The 15,473-nt window shown below is 39.9% G+C and overlaps 1 protein-coding gene across 1 annotated transcript in view; it reads left to right on the top strand.

Annotated features, from left to right (window-relative positions):
* NUFIP1 (nuclear FMR1 interacting protein 1) overlaps positions 1 to 10,341 on the top strand; it is a 38,984-nt gene extending 28,643 nt beyond the window's left edge. The window contains exons 8-10 of the mRNA XM_005896133.3: positions 5,296 to 5,412; positions 8,488 to 8,720; positions 10,045 to 10,341. Of these exons, the coding sequence (XP_005896195.2) occupies positions 5,296 to 5,412; positions 8,488 to 8,720; positions 10,045 to 10,161 (467 nt within the window). The 3' untranslated portion in view covers positions 10,162 to 10,341. The remainder of the gene's footprint in view (positions 1 to 5,295; positions 5,413 to 8,487; positions 8,721 to 10,044) is intronic.
* Positions 10,342 to 15,473: the final 5,132 nt, after the last annotated feature.

Here is a 15,473-nt window from a genome sequence, read left to right as displayed (position 1 = left end):
CTAGAGTTGAGATGTGAAAGAAAAAGCATCTTCTTATCCTTGCTGATAGCGAGGAAAAGGCAGAAGGCATTTGGGGCCAGGGCTCAGTTTACTCTTGGGTACTGATTTTTTTTTTTCCTTCAAAAAGTGTTGGAGAGTGCCCACATAGTTATTCAGGCTTACAGCTTGTGACCTTGATGATGAAATACAATCTGTGCCTAAATAGAAACTTCCACGTCATTAAAATACTTGAAACACAAATACGAAGATTACTGTTATAAACATTAACTAACTTGAAAATTACATAATTCTTTGCTTTATGCAACTTTCTAAATGAACATTTGAAGGGTTCTGTAATGTTGAATAGTCTTTGCCTTCGTATTGTTAGCTCTGGTTGGGCAATTCTGTTTTCCCATTTTTTAAAGAAGTGTTTCAGTGTGTGCTAGTCTGGTGAAGCACTAACGGAAAGATGACCGTTTTACACGTGCCTGTATTTAAGCCTGTATCTAGATCTTCGAGAGACACTTTAGACCTGAGAGACAGTAGTTAAATGCCTTTCCTCCTAATAATAAAAAGCATTCAGTCAGGTTCCTAGGAGCAGTTGAGTGAGAGATATCAAGTCATTTTGTTGTGGCTTAATGGTGAAACCCTTACTTTTGTGAAGGTCAGAGAGGAACATGAAAGGCATGAATACAAAAATCCTAAGAGTAAGCTATAAACTTGTGATGTTCCTTGAGGAAATCAGAATACCAACAATCAAATTATGGTTGCTGGATTTTATAGGAAAGGTTCCATTAAACTCCTGTTATCCTTTACTTGGGATTTCTTCTGGACTTTTACGCTTTACAAATCTAAGTTTCCGAGCACTGGTCTTTCAACTGTCCACTCCCAAGTATAGCTCCAGGGAACCACGTGTGCCCTTGTTTCACATACCCTAAGCGTTCTCAGTGTCTCAACTCTCCAGTTATGAGTTTTCCCTTGTTTAGAGAAGCTTCGTTTCACATGAGCCAGAGTCACATGTGGTGTGTCCCCAGAACATAACTGAAGGTAATGAAATGGGAAAAGAGCTGTTCATTTGTGTGAGCTCCTAGCTGTTGCCCTTAGGAAGGCAGTTAGCAATAGTGAGCTGTAGGGCACTCCTAGTGCTGAGTACACCAGCCACCCAGGCTGTGGTTTTAACATCTGTCTAAAATTCTTTGCTATTCCTTATTCCAAGAGATAGAGCCTCATTTCCTTCCCCTTGAATGTGGGCTGGACTTAGTGACCTGTTTCTAGAAATAGAGTGAGAAAGGAGAAGAATAGTAACTTTATGGTGGGGACCCCCAAGTGGTCACGGCTGACGTCACCAGTAATGAGTCGGGTTGATGTGTACCCCCTGATACATGACGAGAAGGACACTACCTAGAATCCATAACCTCGGTCTAATCATCAGAAAACATCAGACCCACCTATGGGATATTCTGCAGTAATTGACCAGTAGTCTTTAAAAACAGTCAAGTTCGTGAAAGGCAAGGAAATACTGAAGAATTGTCACAGATTGGAAGAGGACACAGATCAAGGAGTCCGGAGACTGAACGTGATGTGCTATGGTGGATTGACTCCTAGAACAGAAAAAGGACAGTAGTGGAAAAACGGGTGAAATTACGGCACAGTCTGTGGTTCAGGTGGTAGTACTGTCCCAGCGTTCATTTGTTAGCTGTGGTAAATGCACTGTGGTTATGTAAGATGTTAGTATTAGGGAAGCTAGGGTTTATGGAAAACCTTGGCACTAGCTTTGCAACGCCTGTGTAAATCTAAAATGGATTTAAAATACAAAGTCTAGAGAAAAAGGAAGGCAGGAAGAAGGGTTGATATGTAGGCCAATTAAAGCTGTGCAGTCCACTTCTTGAATTGGGGGGAAATACTTGCCTCCAGGTTTCATTTTCCTGTGTTTTCTTTATAATTCATTTTCTGATTATAAAAATGATGCAAAAAATGGGGGGAAAAAAGGAAAAGCGTAAGATAAAAAGCAATATACTTCCTTAACTTATGGAGACAGCCACTGCTCACATTTTATATCCCTCAGTATTTTTCTTAGATACATATATGTGATTTTTTTAAGAAAAATAGAATCATTTTATTGAAAAAAAGAAATAGTCTCTGAATGCAGATGAAGCCAGGTTTCTGTTTTGGCCCCACCTTGGCACAGTTATGTCATTCTGTTCTAGTTACCTGTTTTGAACTTGTCCTTATTTAACTCATTCATGCAACAGTTTGTTCTTCAAATATTTGTTGAGCATTTATGTACTGTTCTAGGCTTGGAGGATATAGTATACTGAACAAAGCCAAACCCCTTCTCTCCTGTACCTTATGTTCTTTTTGGGGAAGCTACAGTAAATAAATATGGGTTGATATCCTTCATGAGGACGAGTAACGCCAGGGGAAAGGACTGAGAATGGCAGCTGGAGAAAGGAGTGTGCTATTTAGTATAATTAGCGAAGGCATCTCTGATAAGGGGATACTAAGAATTCTGAGTGAAATTAGGAGCTGAGACTTGAGAGTTTTCCAAGCAGAGAAAGCAACAATTGCAAACACCCCATGGGGAGAGCATGCTTTGTGTACTTGGGGAACAACAGGGTTGGAGTGGAGTAAGGCAGGAAGAAGGTGGTGAAGGATCAGCTCAAATAGGGTCTTGTCTAAGTCAGGAAAGGACTTGGGACTTTACTCTGAGGTTGAGCAGAGAGGTGATGTGATGTGTTAAAGTGGCGAATGGACTGCAGAGGTGGGCAGATCATATCAGGCTGTTCTTTTAGTAGGATGCTAGAACTGTCTGGGTAAGAAATGTTGACTTGGATTGCGGTTGTAGGAGTGAAGTGTAATCTGTGTGATTCTGGATATATGTTCAAAACAGAGCTGACAGTATTTGTTGCTGGATTGGATATGGTATGTGAGAAAGTGAAGAGTCAGGGTGATTGCTAGGTTTTGCTGTAACCATTGAAAAGAGCTGGCATTTACTGAGATGGAGGCCAACTGGTAGGCATGTTTGGAGGAGAAATCAAGTGTTTTTTGTTTTGTTTTGGGGCATGCTAACCTTTGAGATGCCTGTTTGATATCTAAGTAGAGATGTTGAACAGTTAGTTTATTCTGGGCTTTAGGGGAAAACTGAAGGTATACAGTTGTGATTTATTGGCCTCCAAATAGTACTTTAAGATTTGAGATAAAGTGAAATCATAAGAGGAGAAAGAGGCACAGAGGGAAAGCTTGCTGAGGATTGGACCCAGGGACAACTCAAGAATTTTGAAGTTGGTCAATGAAGAGAATTTAGTAGGGAGACTAAATTCTGGGAAAGGAGAGCCAAGTGAAAGGGTTCTGGAAGTCACATGAAGGTCTCCCGTTGACCTTGAACAATTTCAGGGGTTAGGAGCGCCAGCCCCCCACGTGCTTGAAAACTCGGGTCTAACCTGTAGTTTGCCTTTCGTGTAATGTGGTTCTTCTGCATCCACAGCCCTGAATCCATGGATTCAGCTAATTGCAGGTTGGTTTCAGTAGTATTTCGTATTGAAAAATAGCTGTGTGTAAGTGGACCTGTGAGCTTCAAGCCTGCGTTGTTCAAGGGTCGGTCGCACTGTCAGATGTTGTCACTAGGTTAAGTAAGATGAACACCAGCAACTGACCTTTAGACGTGGCAACACAGAAGAATCCGGTGACCTTGGAAGAAAAAGTTCACTGGTGTGGTGGGCCTGAAAGACAGATTGAAGTAGATTCTAGAGGGTCAGATAGCTGTAGGAAATTTCAGGCCCAAGCGACTTCCCTGGTGAATTATATAAATAGTTGGGGTTTTGCTGTGAAAGGGAACAGAGAAATGGGCTGTAGCTGAAAGACATTTCTTGGCATTATTCTTGACCGTAGAGAGAGTTTGGTAGGATGACTTAATTTTCAGAGGACTTTATATATCTGTAGGAGATATTCTAGCCCAGTAGTTAATACTTGGGATTTAGAGTCAGGTAGCCAGGATTTAAATTTGACCTGGCTGTTGTATTGTTCTGTTACCTGAGGGATCATCCAGTTCAGATTCTCTTGAATTTTGGTATTACCACCTGTAATTAATAATGAAGGTGACACTTCAAAAGCGTGAAATGAGCTCATGCTTTTAAAGAGCGTTATTTAGTCATCTGTATTGTACTTTCTGGTGCGTCTGCATTTTGGCATATCATCATTTAAACAATGAGATGAACAGTCTCCACACTAATATTGTTGCAGATTCTGTTTTATCCACTAGTCATTTATAAATAAAACTGCGTATTTTCAATTCCCCTTTATTAATTCAGGAGAAAAGATAAGAAGTTAGCTCAGAATTGACGAGGAGCAGTTTTTGGAGTGGGTGCTGGGCAGTGTGGATTGGTGGAGAGGGGCTCTCACTTCATCGACCGGAAGGTGGTCGTTCCATGCTCACTTCCTTTTTCCTGCGGGCGTGCTTCGGTTTCCCTTGGACCGACTTGGTGAATGTTCAGTACTGTCTTGAAACATTTTCTATTGGTTGTGGGGTTGAGCTGGTTCATTACACAAGCAAGTTATTGTCTTCATTCTTCCGTCAGGCACTACTGACTTGTTCAGAATAAATGTAATACACTTTCAGAGGTGCCAAAAATAAACGCAATAGGTGGTGTCCTGGGGCTACAACTAAACTTGCTGGGCTCTGATCAAACACTTCACCTTTGGCAGGCTCTTAGTACTCGCTAAATTCTTGTGCTTGGCTTGTTTACTTAAGTTCTTAGAAGTTCTCAACAATAAAAATTTAGGGCAGATTCAGTGAGGCGTTATGTTTATGCCTTTAACTGTAGAAAGGTTGAAATACTACTTGTACCCTCTAAACCAGTCTTGAAAAGAGTGGCCATTTATATTTTATTTACTCCAAATCTAATTTTCAGAGTCTATGATCCTAGTCCAGTGATGTTAAAAATACATTTATGGCTTTCCTGGTACTGTAATAAAATGAATTAATATCATGAGATAAAATAATAACAAAGACTGTGTAATTCGTTTAGAGAAGACTCAAGTTCCATAACCAGTGAAGCATGGTAAGAGACTTGAGTTGCATGTAGCTTCCATTTGCCCCTCTGTTTTCTCTTTGGGGCAGATAGCTTCTCTGACTGTGAAGATTTAAACCAAGGGGAAAATTTTCAAGTCTCCTGGGTTTCGTTTTCAGGAAGATTGAGGACATGATCAGAAAGTGCTTTCTTTTCACTAACATGAGGGGGTGGGGGGCTGTCAGCTTTCATTTTTATGCTGGTAGATATTTTTGATGTACAGTTTCATTCTCAGTGCTTCCTGTTTCAGAGTCTGACAAAGAGGAGAAACCGCAGAGTGCTGTCATACCCAAGGAAGTGACCCCAGCGCTGTGCTCCCTGATGAGCAGCTACGGCGGCCTCTCGGGGTCAGAGAGTGAGCCGGAAGGTGAGCCTGGCTCCGGGTGGTAACAGTGGGTGTGGATCGCTCCACTGTTGCCTCTGATGTACACTGTGCATCAGTAGCATCCTTTCACGTGTATGTATCTGAGGACGAGATGTGTCATGCACATTCTTAAGTTGAGCCTCAAATTCCTTTCTCATTTGATTCCGAAGTTAACATGGGATGAAGGGACGTGGGAGAGATGGAGAACTGTGTTGCTCCTCTAGGAGAAAGGGGCAAAAATAACATAATGAAAGAAGAGGAAGGGGAAGAGATATCCACTAGTGAAATCAGAGAAAATTCTAAAAGATAAAGCAAAGGAAGTTAATACTCCTTCCCACTCTCAAGAACCCTTGTCTTAACACGTTTCGCACCTTTTGAAGCTGGAGAGGGGTCCTTTATGACAAAGAGGATGGTAAAATTCCTTACCTGTATATGGGGCATCGCTCCTTATAGAGCACATTTACCTAAGCTGTCTCATTCGGAGAACACAGGAATCGTATGTGCTTGTGTTGCATTAGCCTGTGTATTTTAAAGGTTGGGAGACATGGAATCCTTTTGATAGTGTTTCTGAGAAGTTAATGTTATTCAGGATACATGTTTTAACCTTAAAAGGTGATGACAAACTCCCCCTCCCCCCCAAAAAAGCAACGGTGATAAACCAACTCAACGTCTGGCATCTCTTCTAGGGCCTCCTAACAGGGCTACGAGTAGGCTTGGCAGTATGGGCAACTCGAGCCAAGGTTCACACCAGTAACCCAGCGTTTGTTTGGTGAATAACTGTGTGTCCTGTCGCGCCTCTGACCCTGGCTCTGCATGGTTGTTACATCTGGGCTTCACCAGCCACGAGAGAATTCTGAGTGTGTGTCTCACATGCGTCATCACAGTAGGGGCTCTACTGAAGACAGGAATAGAGGGTCTTCAAAGTGAAAATGTAGGATGAAAGGGAGGTTTAAATGTAATGGGATGAAGATGGCAGGACTTTTAATGTTGACTAAGCTAGAGAAAATCAATGTTTATGTAGTTGGAAAATGCTGAAGAAGAAAGAGTTGGGCTTTAATATGAAAGTTAAGGTTTAGATCTGGGTATCTATAACATACAGGTTTTTTTTTTCCTCTTTTTGAAAGGCCAAGCTTTACCATGTTAACTGGTTAAAGGCTGCTTGAATTTTGAAATATAATCTGCTTTGGGTTTATCAGAGGAGTCCTTTACAGATGGTTGCCTCTTCTTCTTTTTTTTTTTTTTTGAATTTTAAGAAAAATAGTATTTAGTTCCTTACTCTTGTTTCTAGTACACTGATATGAAGATGAAGTTATTCTTTAAACACATATTACGTTTCCTGCTTATCTTGTGTATTTATGACAGGTGATAGCAAAGAAAACTATTACCAGATTACTGAATCCCATAAAAACAAGCCATACAAATGCTTTCCTCTCTCATTCCTAAGATAAGATATTTAATAGTTTTATACTCATGTCTTCATTTTGAGACTGCCACTTTGAGGAGGCAGAGAGGAAACTGGAAGGGATCAAGTTTTCAGCCCTTTATTTTATAGACACTGAAGCTTCAAGAGGACACACTGGCAAAACTAGTATGTGGCAAAGCTGACGTAAAGCTTAGGTCTAAAGGAGCCAACTGTATTGCCTTCCGTTACATCTTTCTTTGTGTGGCAATAGGTGGTGCATAGCTATTCTTTTGACTTTGTATGAATTCAGTTTGACTGATTGTCTAAAATGTCTTGCCTTCAGGAAAAAGTCCTTGCTTCACATTCCTAAGCCTTAGGAATTATTTTATGTAATTTGAATTTGCTTTTATTAAGCCATCCAGGTCACTCGCAGATTTCTAGCTTGCAGTGTTACTGGGCTATAGATTGGGATAGGATATTGACACAGCAGGACTTTGCAATAAGTGAAACAAGGGAATAAAGTGAGCCTTCTCTGAACCATGAAATAGCATCTCTGTTGTTTTTGTTTTAGTCTCTAAGTCACGTCCTACTTTTGTGACCCCATGGACTATAGCCTGCTGGGCTTCTCTCTCCATAGGATCTCACAGGCAAGAAAATTGGAGTGGGTTGCTATTTGCTACTCAAGGGGATCCTCCTGACCCAGGGATCGAACCCACGTCTCCTGGAGCTCCTGCATTTCAGGTGGATTCTTTACAGCTGACCCACTGAGGAAGCCTGTGGTTATCAACCATTAGTATGGTTATTAACCGTGTACTATTTTCAGTATGATGTCTCAGGGAATAGGGAGGCCTGAGGAGGAGGAGAGAGAGAGGAGCATGGCAGGTAGGGGGAGCAGGCAGAACATAACATTGATAAGTTGACTATCTTATATGGACATGGTTCATGGTGACCCCAAACAGTTATAATAGTAGTATCAAAGATCAGAGATTACATATGCCCATAACATATAATAACAGTGAAAGTTTGAGACATTGAGCAAAAATCATCAGAATATGATGCAGAGACATGAACAAACAGTGTTGGAGAAATGGTGCTAACAGACTTGGTCAGTGTTGCCACAGACCTTCAATTTGTACAAAATGCTTTGTCTCTGAAGACCATTAAATCAAAGCACAGTAAAACGAGGTGTTGCTGTAATTTAAGAATTTTACAGCAGTATGCTTAGGTTTTCCTCTTCCCTCCCTTTGTGCTGTGCTCTCAGGTTTTAGTTCTGCAGATGCTGATAAGCCCCACAGACATTGTTGTTATGCATTTTTGCTTTCAGTTGTCAATTATCTTTACAAAATTTTTTCAAATGAAAAAGGTCGTTTGTATTTATCCACATATTGACTGTCTCTGGCCCTCTTCACTCCTATGTGTAGATCCAAGTTTCCATCTGGTATTACTTCTTTCATAGGGATCATTTTCCATAGCTCTTCACAGTAATCTCCTCAGTTATTGGCAGTCATAGTTCCCAATTTGAAAAATTTTGTAATACACTGTACATGCTCAGTTTTAAGTAAGTAACTGTTATGGCTGGGGAAGATTATTGTGGGGGGTATTTTTATTGGTTATTTTTGGAAGTTTTACCTGTTTTTTAATTCGTTATTTTTGTGTTTATTTTTCATCACATGTAGAAGCTCCCATCAGGACTGAAGCAGACATTCTGGCAGAAGACCAGGTTCTTCATAGCAATACTCCTAAGAAACCAAGTCAAGATGTTAAAGCAACTGTTAAAAATTCCTCAGAAGCCAAGTGTGAGAGCCAAAAGAGAAGTTTTAAAAACACAAATCCTAAGAGGAAAAAGAATGATCTCAAGTATCGAACATTATTTGAACCAAGAACACACCATCCATATCTCCTGGAAATGGTAAGTGGTCTTTGTGTTCTCGTGTCCTGAGAATAGAGCTGCTGGGCTTGTGTGTGTGTGTGTGTGTGTGTGTGTCCATCCGTGTGTGTTTTAAGGTTACCAGAGACATATGCTCCTTGAAGAGTTATGTATGTATCTTAGTTCTGAAACTGCCTTTGGAATATAGCTGATACTCAGTAAATGTGGAATAATTACAGTTTTCAAAACTGCTTAAAATAAAGGAACCCAGGCTTAGGTAGTTGGTAAAGTGTATCGAAGTGTACTGACCTTTTTTCAAATTTTCATTGAAAGCACAACTAAATACAGTGCAGGCTAAAAGGGAGAAAAAGGGTATTGTGTGTTTGTTTTGTGTTTTGTTGACTTTATTCTCAGTGTGATGTGCTCAAAAGCTTACAATTTTTCTTTAAATTATAAAGAAGTAGTGCCTCTTTTGATTCTGGGTAATGGACATTAAGCTGTTCAAAGATCTGAGCCTTTCATGTCTAAGAGTGATGGAGATACCCTGGAATCTCTAGTGGGGTTGTGAAACTGCCTGGTGACGCTCTGCGCAGAGTTGGGTTTCTGCCTGGTTAGGGAGGCGCCTGTGCTACAGCTCGAGGGCTCTGTGACTGCAGACCCGCATGGTGCATACAGGCACAGTTGCTTCTTAATAAAATCGATCTGAAATGTACTATTTCGTAAATTTTGGTGCTATGTAAAGGAAACTGCATTTTTAAAATGTTTTCCTTGTAAGTGGTATATTAAATCATCTGTTTACTGAAAGTTCCTCTGTGGGTGTTTCTGAACTACATTGACATCAGAAATAAGATGAGTAGTTACATTATTCTTTTTGGCAAATCACATGTGATTCCTTGGTTATGTATTCTAGATACCAGGGATTTTCAGTTTCCTTTCAATTACAGTAAGCACAAAAGTGGGAAGTCCTGAAAGACCAGGAATGTTGGGATTATTTACTGCTAGTTTCATTGTTACTGTATTTACTATAGCTTCATACCAGTTTCTATACTGTTTATAGATTTGGGTTTGGGAGGATCCTGTTTAACACGGTTTTTAGATGTAAAGAATTGTAAGCTTCTAAACCTAGTTTTCCCATCACTTTCTTGATACTCCTGGAGAGGACCTTGGATACTAGTGTTTAAATCTTGATAGTTTTGGTTAAAAGGAGATATTCTTACATTGTTTTTTAGTGAAATAATCAGTAAATATAATACAAATCTTTATTATTCCGTGTTCTTCATATAGAGAAGGCACATAGAATATCTTAGATGGTGTTTCTTGTATGTATTTTATTTAAAAGCTAATCTTTTTCTTTATTATTTTTTAGCTGTTAGCTCCGGACATTCGACATGAAAGAAATGTGATTTTGCAGTGTGTTCGGTACATCATCAAAAAAGACTTTTTTGGACTTAATACTACTACTGTGAACACTAAAGATGAATAGGTACCCGGTGTTTTAGCACACACATCTGAAGCATGTAGGATAGTAACAACCTCAAGTTTGTGGGTGAAAAGTCTTCTTTTTTCAACTGGATTTAGTAATTAAATGGTAAGCCTCATGGGCTATTGTGTAGGATTTTCAAGTCTTTGACGCTATATAAATAAATAGCTAATTGATTTTTAAGACTGTCTGTATTGTTGGGATCATATGTAATATTTGCTGGCAGAATTCTACTTTGTATTTATTGCTGTTGTATAAGGAAGTCTACTCTTGGGCCAGATAAGAATTGAAGATGCTGGTTTACTGGTAAGGAAAAAAACTTAAAAATTTTTTAAATTAAGCTGAGGAGAACTGTAGGTTGAGGAGAGAAATACAGTCATTTTGTTTTTAATAAATGGGAGAGGAAAGTCATTCTTTAACCCCTGCAAAAGGAGGGTATTTTAAAATAAACCAGAGCGAATTAATACGATGAGAACATCTTGAAATTTAAATTTCTGCTGTTTATTTCAAAGGACATGTTGACATTCACCTATTGGCAGCTCAGGTATTGATCATTTGAAATATTACAGATATGGCTTCTGTTTATGTTCAGTTCAGTAGAAGTACTTCTTTTTGGTATGGTTCAGAATTGGACGTTTTAAAATTTTTTTCCTGTGAAAAAGTATGTAAAGTATAGTACTTGATGAGGTTCAGTTAATTTTTTACAGCATAAACAGTAATTTGTAAAATATCACATGAGTTTTAAAGAATTAAAATTTGCTTATAAAGGTAATAATTGAACCTTAAAATATGTTTTAAATAAATAACAGCTACTAAGGTTTTTTTATCTCCTGTAATGCCAGAGGTTCCAGTCTTTTATGTTCTAGTCGTTTGTGCTAGCTAGTGCTAGAGCTCTACTCTTTTTTTTAATGTATTTATTTTTAATTGAAGAATAATTCCTTCACAATATTGTGTTGGTTTCTGCCCTATTATCCACATGAGTTAGTCACAGGTACACATATGTCCCCTCTTTCCTAAGGCTCCCTCCCGCCTCCCACCCCGTCGCACCCCTCCAGGTTGTCCCAGAGCCCGGGTTTGAGTTCCCCGAGTCATACAACAGCAGATCCCCACTGGCTGGCTGTTTCGCACGTGGTCGCGTGTGTTTCCATGCTCCTCTCTCCGTCCGTCCCAGCCTCTCCCTCCTCTGCCACCCGGGTCCGTGTCTGTTCGCTGTGTCTGTGTCCAGTGCTGCCGTGCAAGCAGGTCCGTCAGCACCACCTTTCTAGATTCCACATAGATGCATTGATCCATGATACCTGTGTTTCTCTTTATGGCTGATTTCTCTCTGTATGATTGGCTCTGGGTTCATCCATCTCATCAGAACTGACTCAAATGCATTCCTTAGAGCTCCTCTCTTGACATTCAGCCAAAGGAGCTAGATTTTTAAAATTTAGTGTCTTGTAGTTGGAAAATTAATTTTATTTGACATCATGATTATTGAAATCCACGAATCTTGACTTCAAGAAGTAGGACAAGAGAGCTGATCGCAGACCTCTGCCCCTTTTGCTCCTCTACGTATATAAGATCCCATCCCGAATCCTGGAACATCTGGTACCTAACACTGTGACATCACAGACCTGAGATTAACAGTCATATTGACGTCAATGTTTCCCATTCTGGTAACAACCATACAGACCTTTTTATTCTATTTTACTCTCTTTCTCCAAAGAGCCCTGTATTTTGGAAAATTACCAACTAGTTCATTCATTAATTCAGTTCATATAATACTTTAATGGAGTAAAAGAAAAATGAATAAAACCTTGCATTATTCAAAGATGTTACTCTTAACCCAGTTCATCTCAACAGGACAGAGAAGTAACCAATATTACAAACTGATTTGATATTCAAATTTTGACTAGTCTGCAGTTTTATCTCAGGTTAGCATGTAATTTCCATAGGTTTCAAATATATAAATGAATTCACAGACTCCTAGTCTATTTTCGAAGAACCATCGTGTCTCCAGGGGCTTTGACAATCACTGCTCTAAGGTAAATTGTGCCACGTTTTATTTTCAGTCTTTCTTGTTTTCTAATAAATGTGGTAAAGACTGAAAATGCCCCACTGAGTACTGCCCTGGCTGTGTCCAACAGTGTTAAGCTGTGGTGACTGTTAAGCTGTGTTTATTTCTAGGGGGTAATTTCAGATTCAGTTCACTTTATATTTAACCCAGGAATTGCTTAAGTATGTTTACAATTCCCAAGCAGGTAGAGTGTAACCTGTATGGTTTCTGCTTTATGGAATGCATGGTCAATATTTGTAAATATTCTTGAGTTTTGAGGGGAGAAGGGTGCCTTGCCTGTTCTTTTTTGGATTTACCTTGTTAATTGTCAGACCTTCTACATTCTTGATGTCCATTTAATGAATTGATTTCAGAGATGTAAAAGCATTATGTGACTCTTGGTGAGTTGTGCTTTTTACAACTATGAGATATTCTTTTTTGTCCTTAATACTTTCTCCATTGGCTTCTATTTTCAAAACAGGTTTAGGGGAGTTCAATCTAAGAGTCTCTGGGAAATTTAATCCATTCATATTAATTGAAACAGTTGAAATGTTTGGACTGTTTCTGCCATTGTATTTTCTGAATATTGTGCCTGTTTTTATTTCACCATTTTATTGGCTTGATCGATTGTTGTTTTTTCTCCTAGTGCTTTGAAATTAATTCAACATATCGCTGTTTCTTTAGGGGTTACCTTTTTTCTCTATACTTATTAACCAGCAGCCATGTTTTGCACTCACCTCCTAATTAAGTCAGTTACCTTAGCGTTCTTTCACTTCCCCACCTGGATCCTCTCCTCCTGGTGCAATCCTGTGAGTATTTTTAGATTCATCTCTGTTATCTTTGTGTGTATGTGTTTGTGTCTTGACATTATGTATCATTACTTAGAAAACTGTTAGTTCACTGTTTCCTTCTCACTGCCTTTCCCTTTATCCCAGGGTTAGTTGTTTTGGTTTATTGCAGCATATCATCAAATAATTAAATGCTGTATCCTCATTTCAATTAAAAAAAAAAAACTAGTTTAGGGTATTGCTAAGTCGCTTCAGTCATGTCCAACTCTGTGTGATCCCATAGACGGCAGCCCACCAGGCTCCCCTGTCCCTGGGAGTCTCCAGGCAAGAACACTGGAATGGGTTGCCATTTCCTTCTCCAATGCATGAAAGTGAAAAGTGAAAGTGAAGTCGCTCAGTCGTGTCTGACTCTTAGTGACTCCATGGACTGCAGCCTACCAGGCTCCTCCGTCCATGGGATTTTCCAGGCGAGAGTTCTGGAGTGGGGTGCCATCGCCTTCTCTGAGTTTAGGGTATTAGGTTCAAAATTGAACACATGATCGCTAGTATCCAGTATTGCTTCTTAAAAGGCAGACAGCAGTCCGATTCTATCTTTATTGGCAAAAACTTATTTTTCACCTTCATGAAAAACCTTGGGTTTTCTTTTTATGCTTGGAGTACTAAAATTTCACCAATAATGCCCAGGTATGTGGGATATAGTATATGTCATTCATTCTACTTACCTTACGGTCCTTTCACTCTGAAGAATTGTACCATTCTTGGACTAAGGACAATTTCTAAAATGATTTATTTTCTTTCCATTTTTTCTTTTGTTTTTCTGGACTTAACCAGTGAATATGGAATTTCGTGACCTGATCTTTTCACTGGACTTATATAATTTGTCTTGGTCTTTTTGTTCTATTCTGAAAGATTTCTCTAGATGTTATCTTCCAAGGACTTGCTCTGTAGTCCAGTGGTTAAGACTCCAAGCTTCTACCGCAGGGGCAAGGGTTCATTCATTCCATGGTCAGGGAGCCTGCATGCTGTGCGTGGTGTGGCCCGCGCCCCACCCCCCCCCCCGCCCAAATGTTATCTTCCAAATCACTAATTCCCTCTTCAGGGAATTCCCAATTCATTTTTTTGAATTGAAATGAGGATTCAACATTTAATTACTTGATGATATGCTGTGATATGCTACAATCATTTAGCTTTTCTGTTTAGTTTTTAATATTTAGTAATTTGTTTTCAAATATTCAAGATTGCTTTCTTATTCTGGTTGCTTTTTTCATAAGTGTAGTACCCTTATATTTCTAAGGATACCAGTGAGGATTTTCATGTTATTTTCTATTCCTTGAATTATTTGCTTCCCCACTGATTGTCAGTTGTTCTGTTTGTTCAGTTTACTGAACAATTATCTTACTGCTAATTGTTGAAAGAATCACTTTTACATATGAAAGAGAGTCTCTTGATTAATGGGTTGGCATGGATTTTTCCCAGATTTGTATAAAGCCTTCTTTGCTCCAAAAGATGTTTACCTTGACTGAGAAAAGGAAGCTTTGTTCACACAGATTTTTTAGAATAGAGGGGGAGTGGGCAAAAAAATCTAGGCTCTTGGCGTCACTCCTACCTCTTTGCCAAAATACCAAGAGTTTTAATCTGAGGATGGAGCTTTTCTCCGGGGCAGAACTCTTATCTGCCACTCCCACCAACTGCTTGGTTTTGGAGGTGGGCAGGTTTAGGACTTAACTGTTGCAGCTAGTCCCCGGCTTTCTGTCGTTTGTTGACTTGGCTTAGAGTGCCTCTGGACTAACTTTACCTTTCCTGTGGTTGTCTCTGGGGCTGGTTTGGGCGGAGGCCTTCCTTTTGTTTCTTGTCAACCTGGTCAGGTTTATTCAGTTCAGTGCAGCCGCTCAGTCGTGTCCGACTCTTTGTGACCCCATGAATTGCAGTATGCCAGGCCTCCTTATCCATCACCAACTCCCAGAGTTTAGCCAAACTCGTGCATCGAGTCGGTGATGCCATCCAGCCATTTCGTCCTCTGTTGTCCCCTTCTCCTCCTGCTCCCAATCCCTCCCAGCATCAGGGTCTTTTCCAGTGAGTCAACTCTTCGCATGAGGTGGCCAAAGTATTGGAGTTTCAGCCTCAATATAGTCCTTCCAATGAATACCCAGGACTGGTCTCCTTTAGGACGGACTGGTTGGATCTCCTTGCAGTCCAACGGACTCTCAAGAGTCTTCTCCAACACCACAGTTCAAAAGCACCAATTCTTCAGCGCTCAGCTTTCCTCACAGTCCAACTCTCACATCCATACATGACCACAGGAAAAACCATAGCCTTGACTAGACGGACCTTTGTTGGCAAAGTAATATCTCTGCTTTTGAATATGCTATCTAGGTTGGTCATAACTTTCCTTCCAAGTTTCCTGGTCAGCTTTATAGTGGTTCTCAGACTTTGGTTCATCAGAATCAGTTGGGGGCCTCGTTAAAACCAGATTGCAGGGCTCTGCCCCC

Source organism: Bos mutus, chromosome 12 (assembly GCF_027580195.1).
Source record: "Bos mutus isolate GX-2022 chromosome 12, NWIPB_WYAK_1.1, whole genome shotgun sequence".
In the NCBI taxonomy this organism is placed as follows: domain Eukaryota; kingdom Metazoa; phylum Chordata; class Mammalia; order Artiodactyla; family Bovidae; genus Bos; species Bos mutus.
Note: the sequence above shows the minus strand (reverse complement) of the source record. Positions and strands in the feature narration are given on the sequence as shown.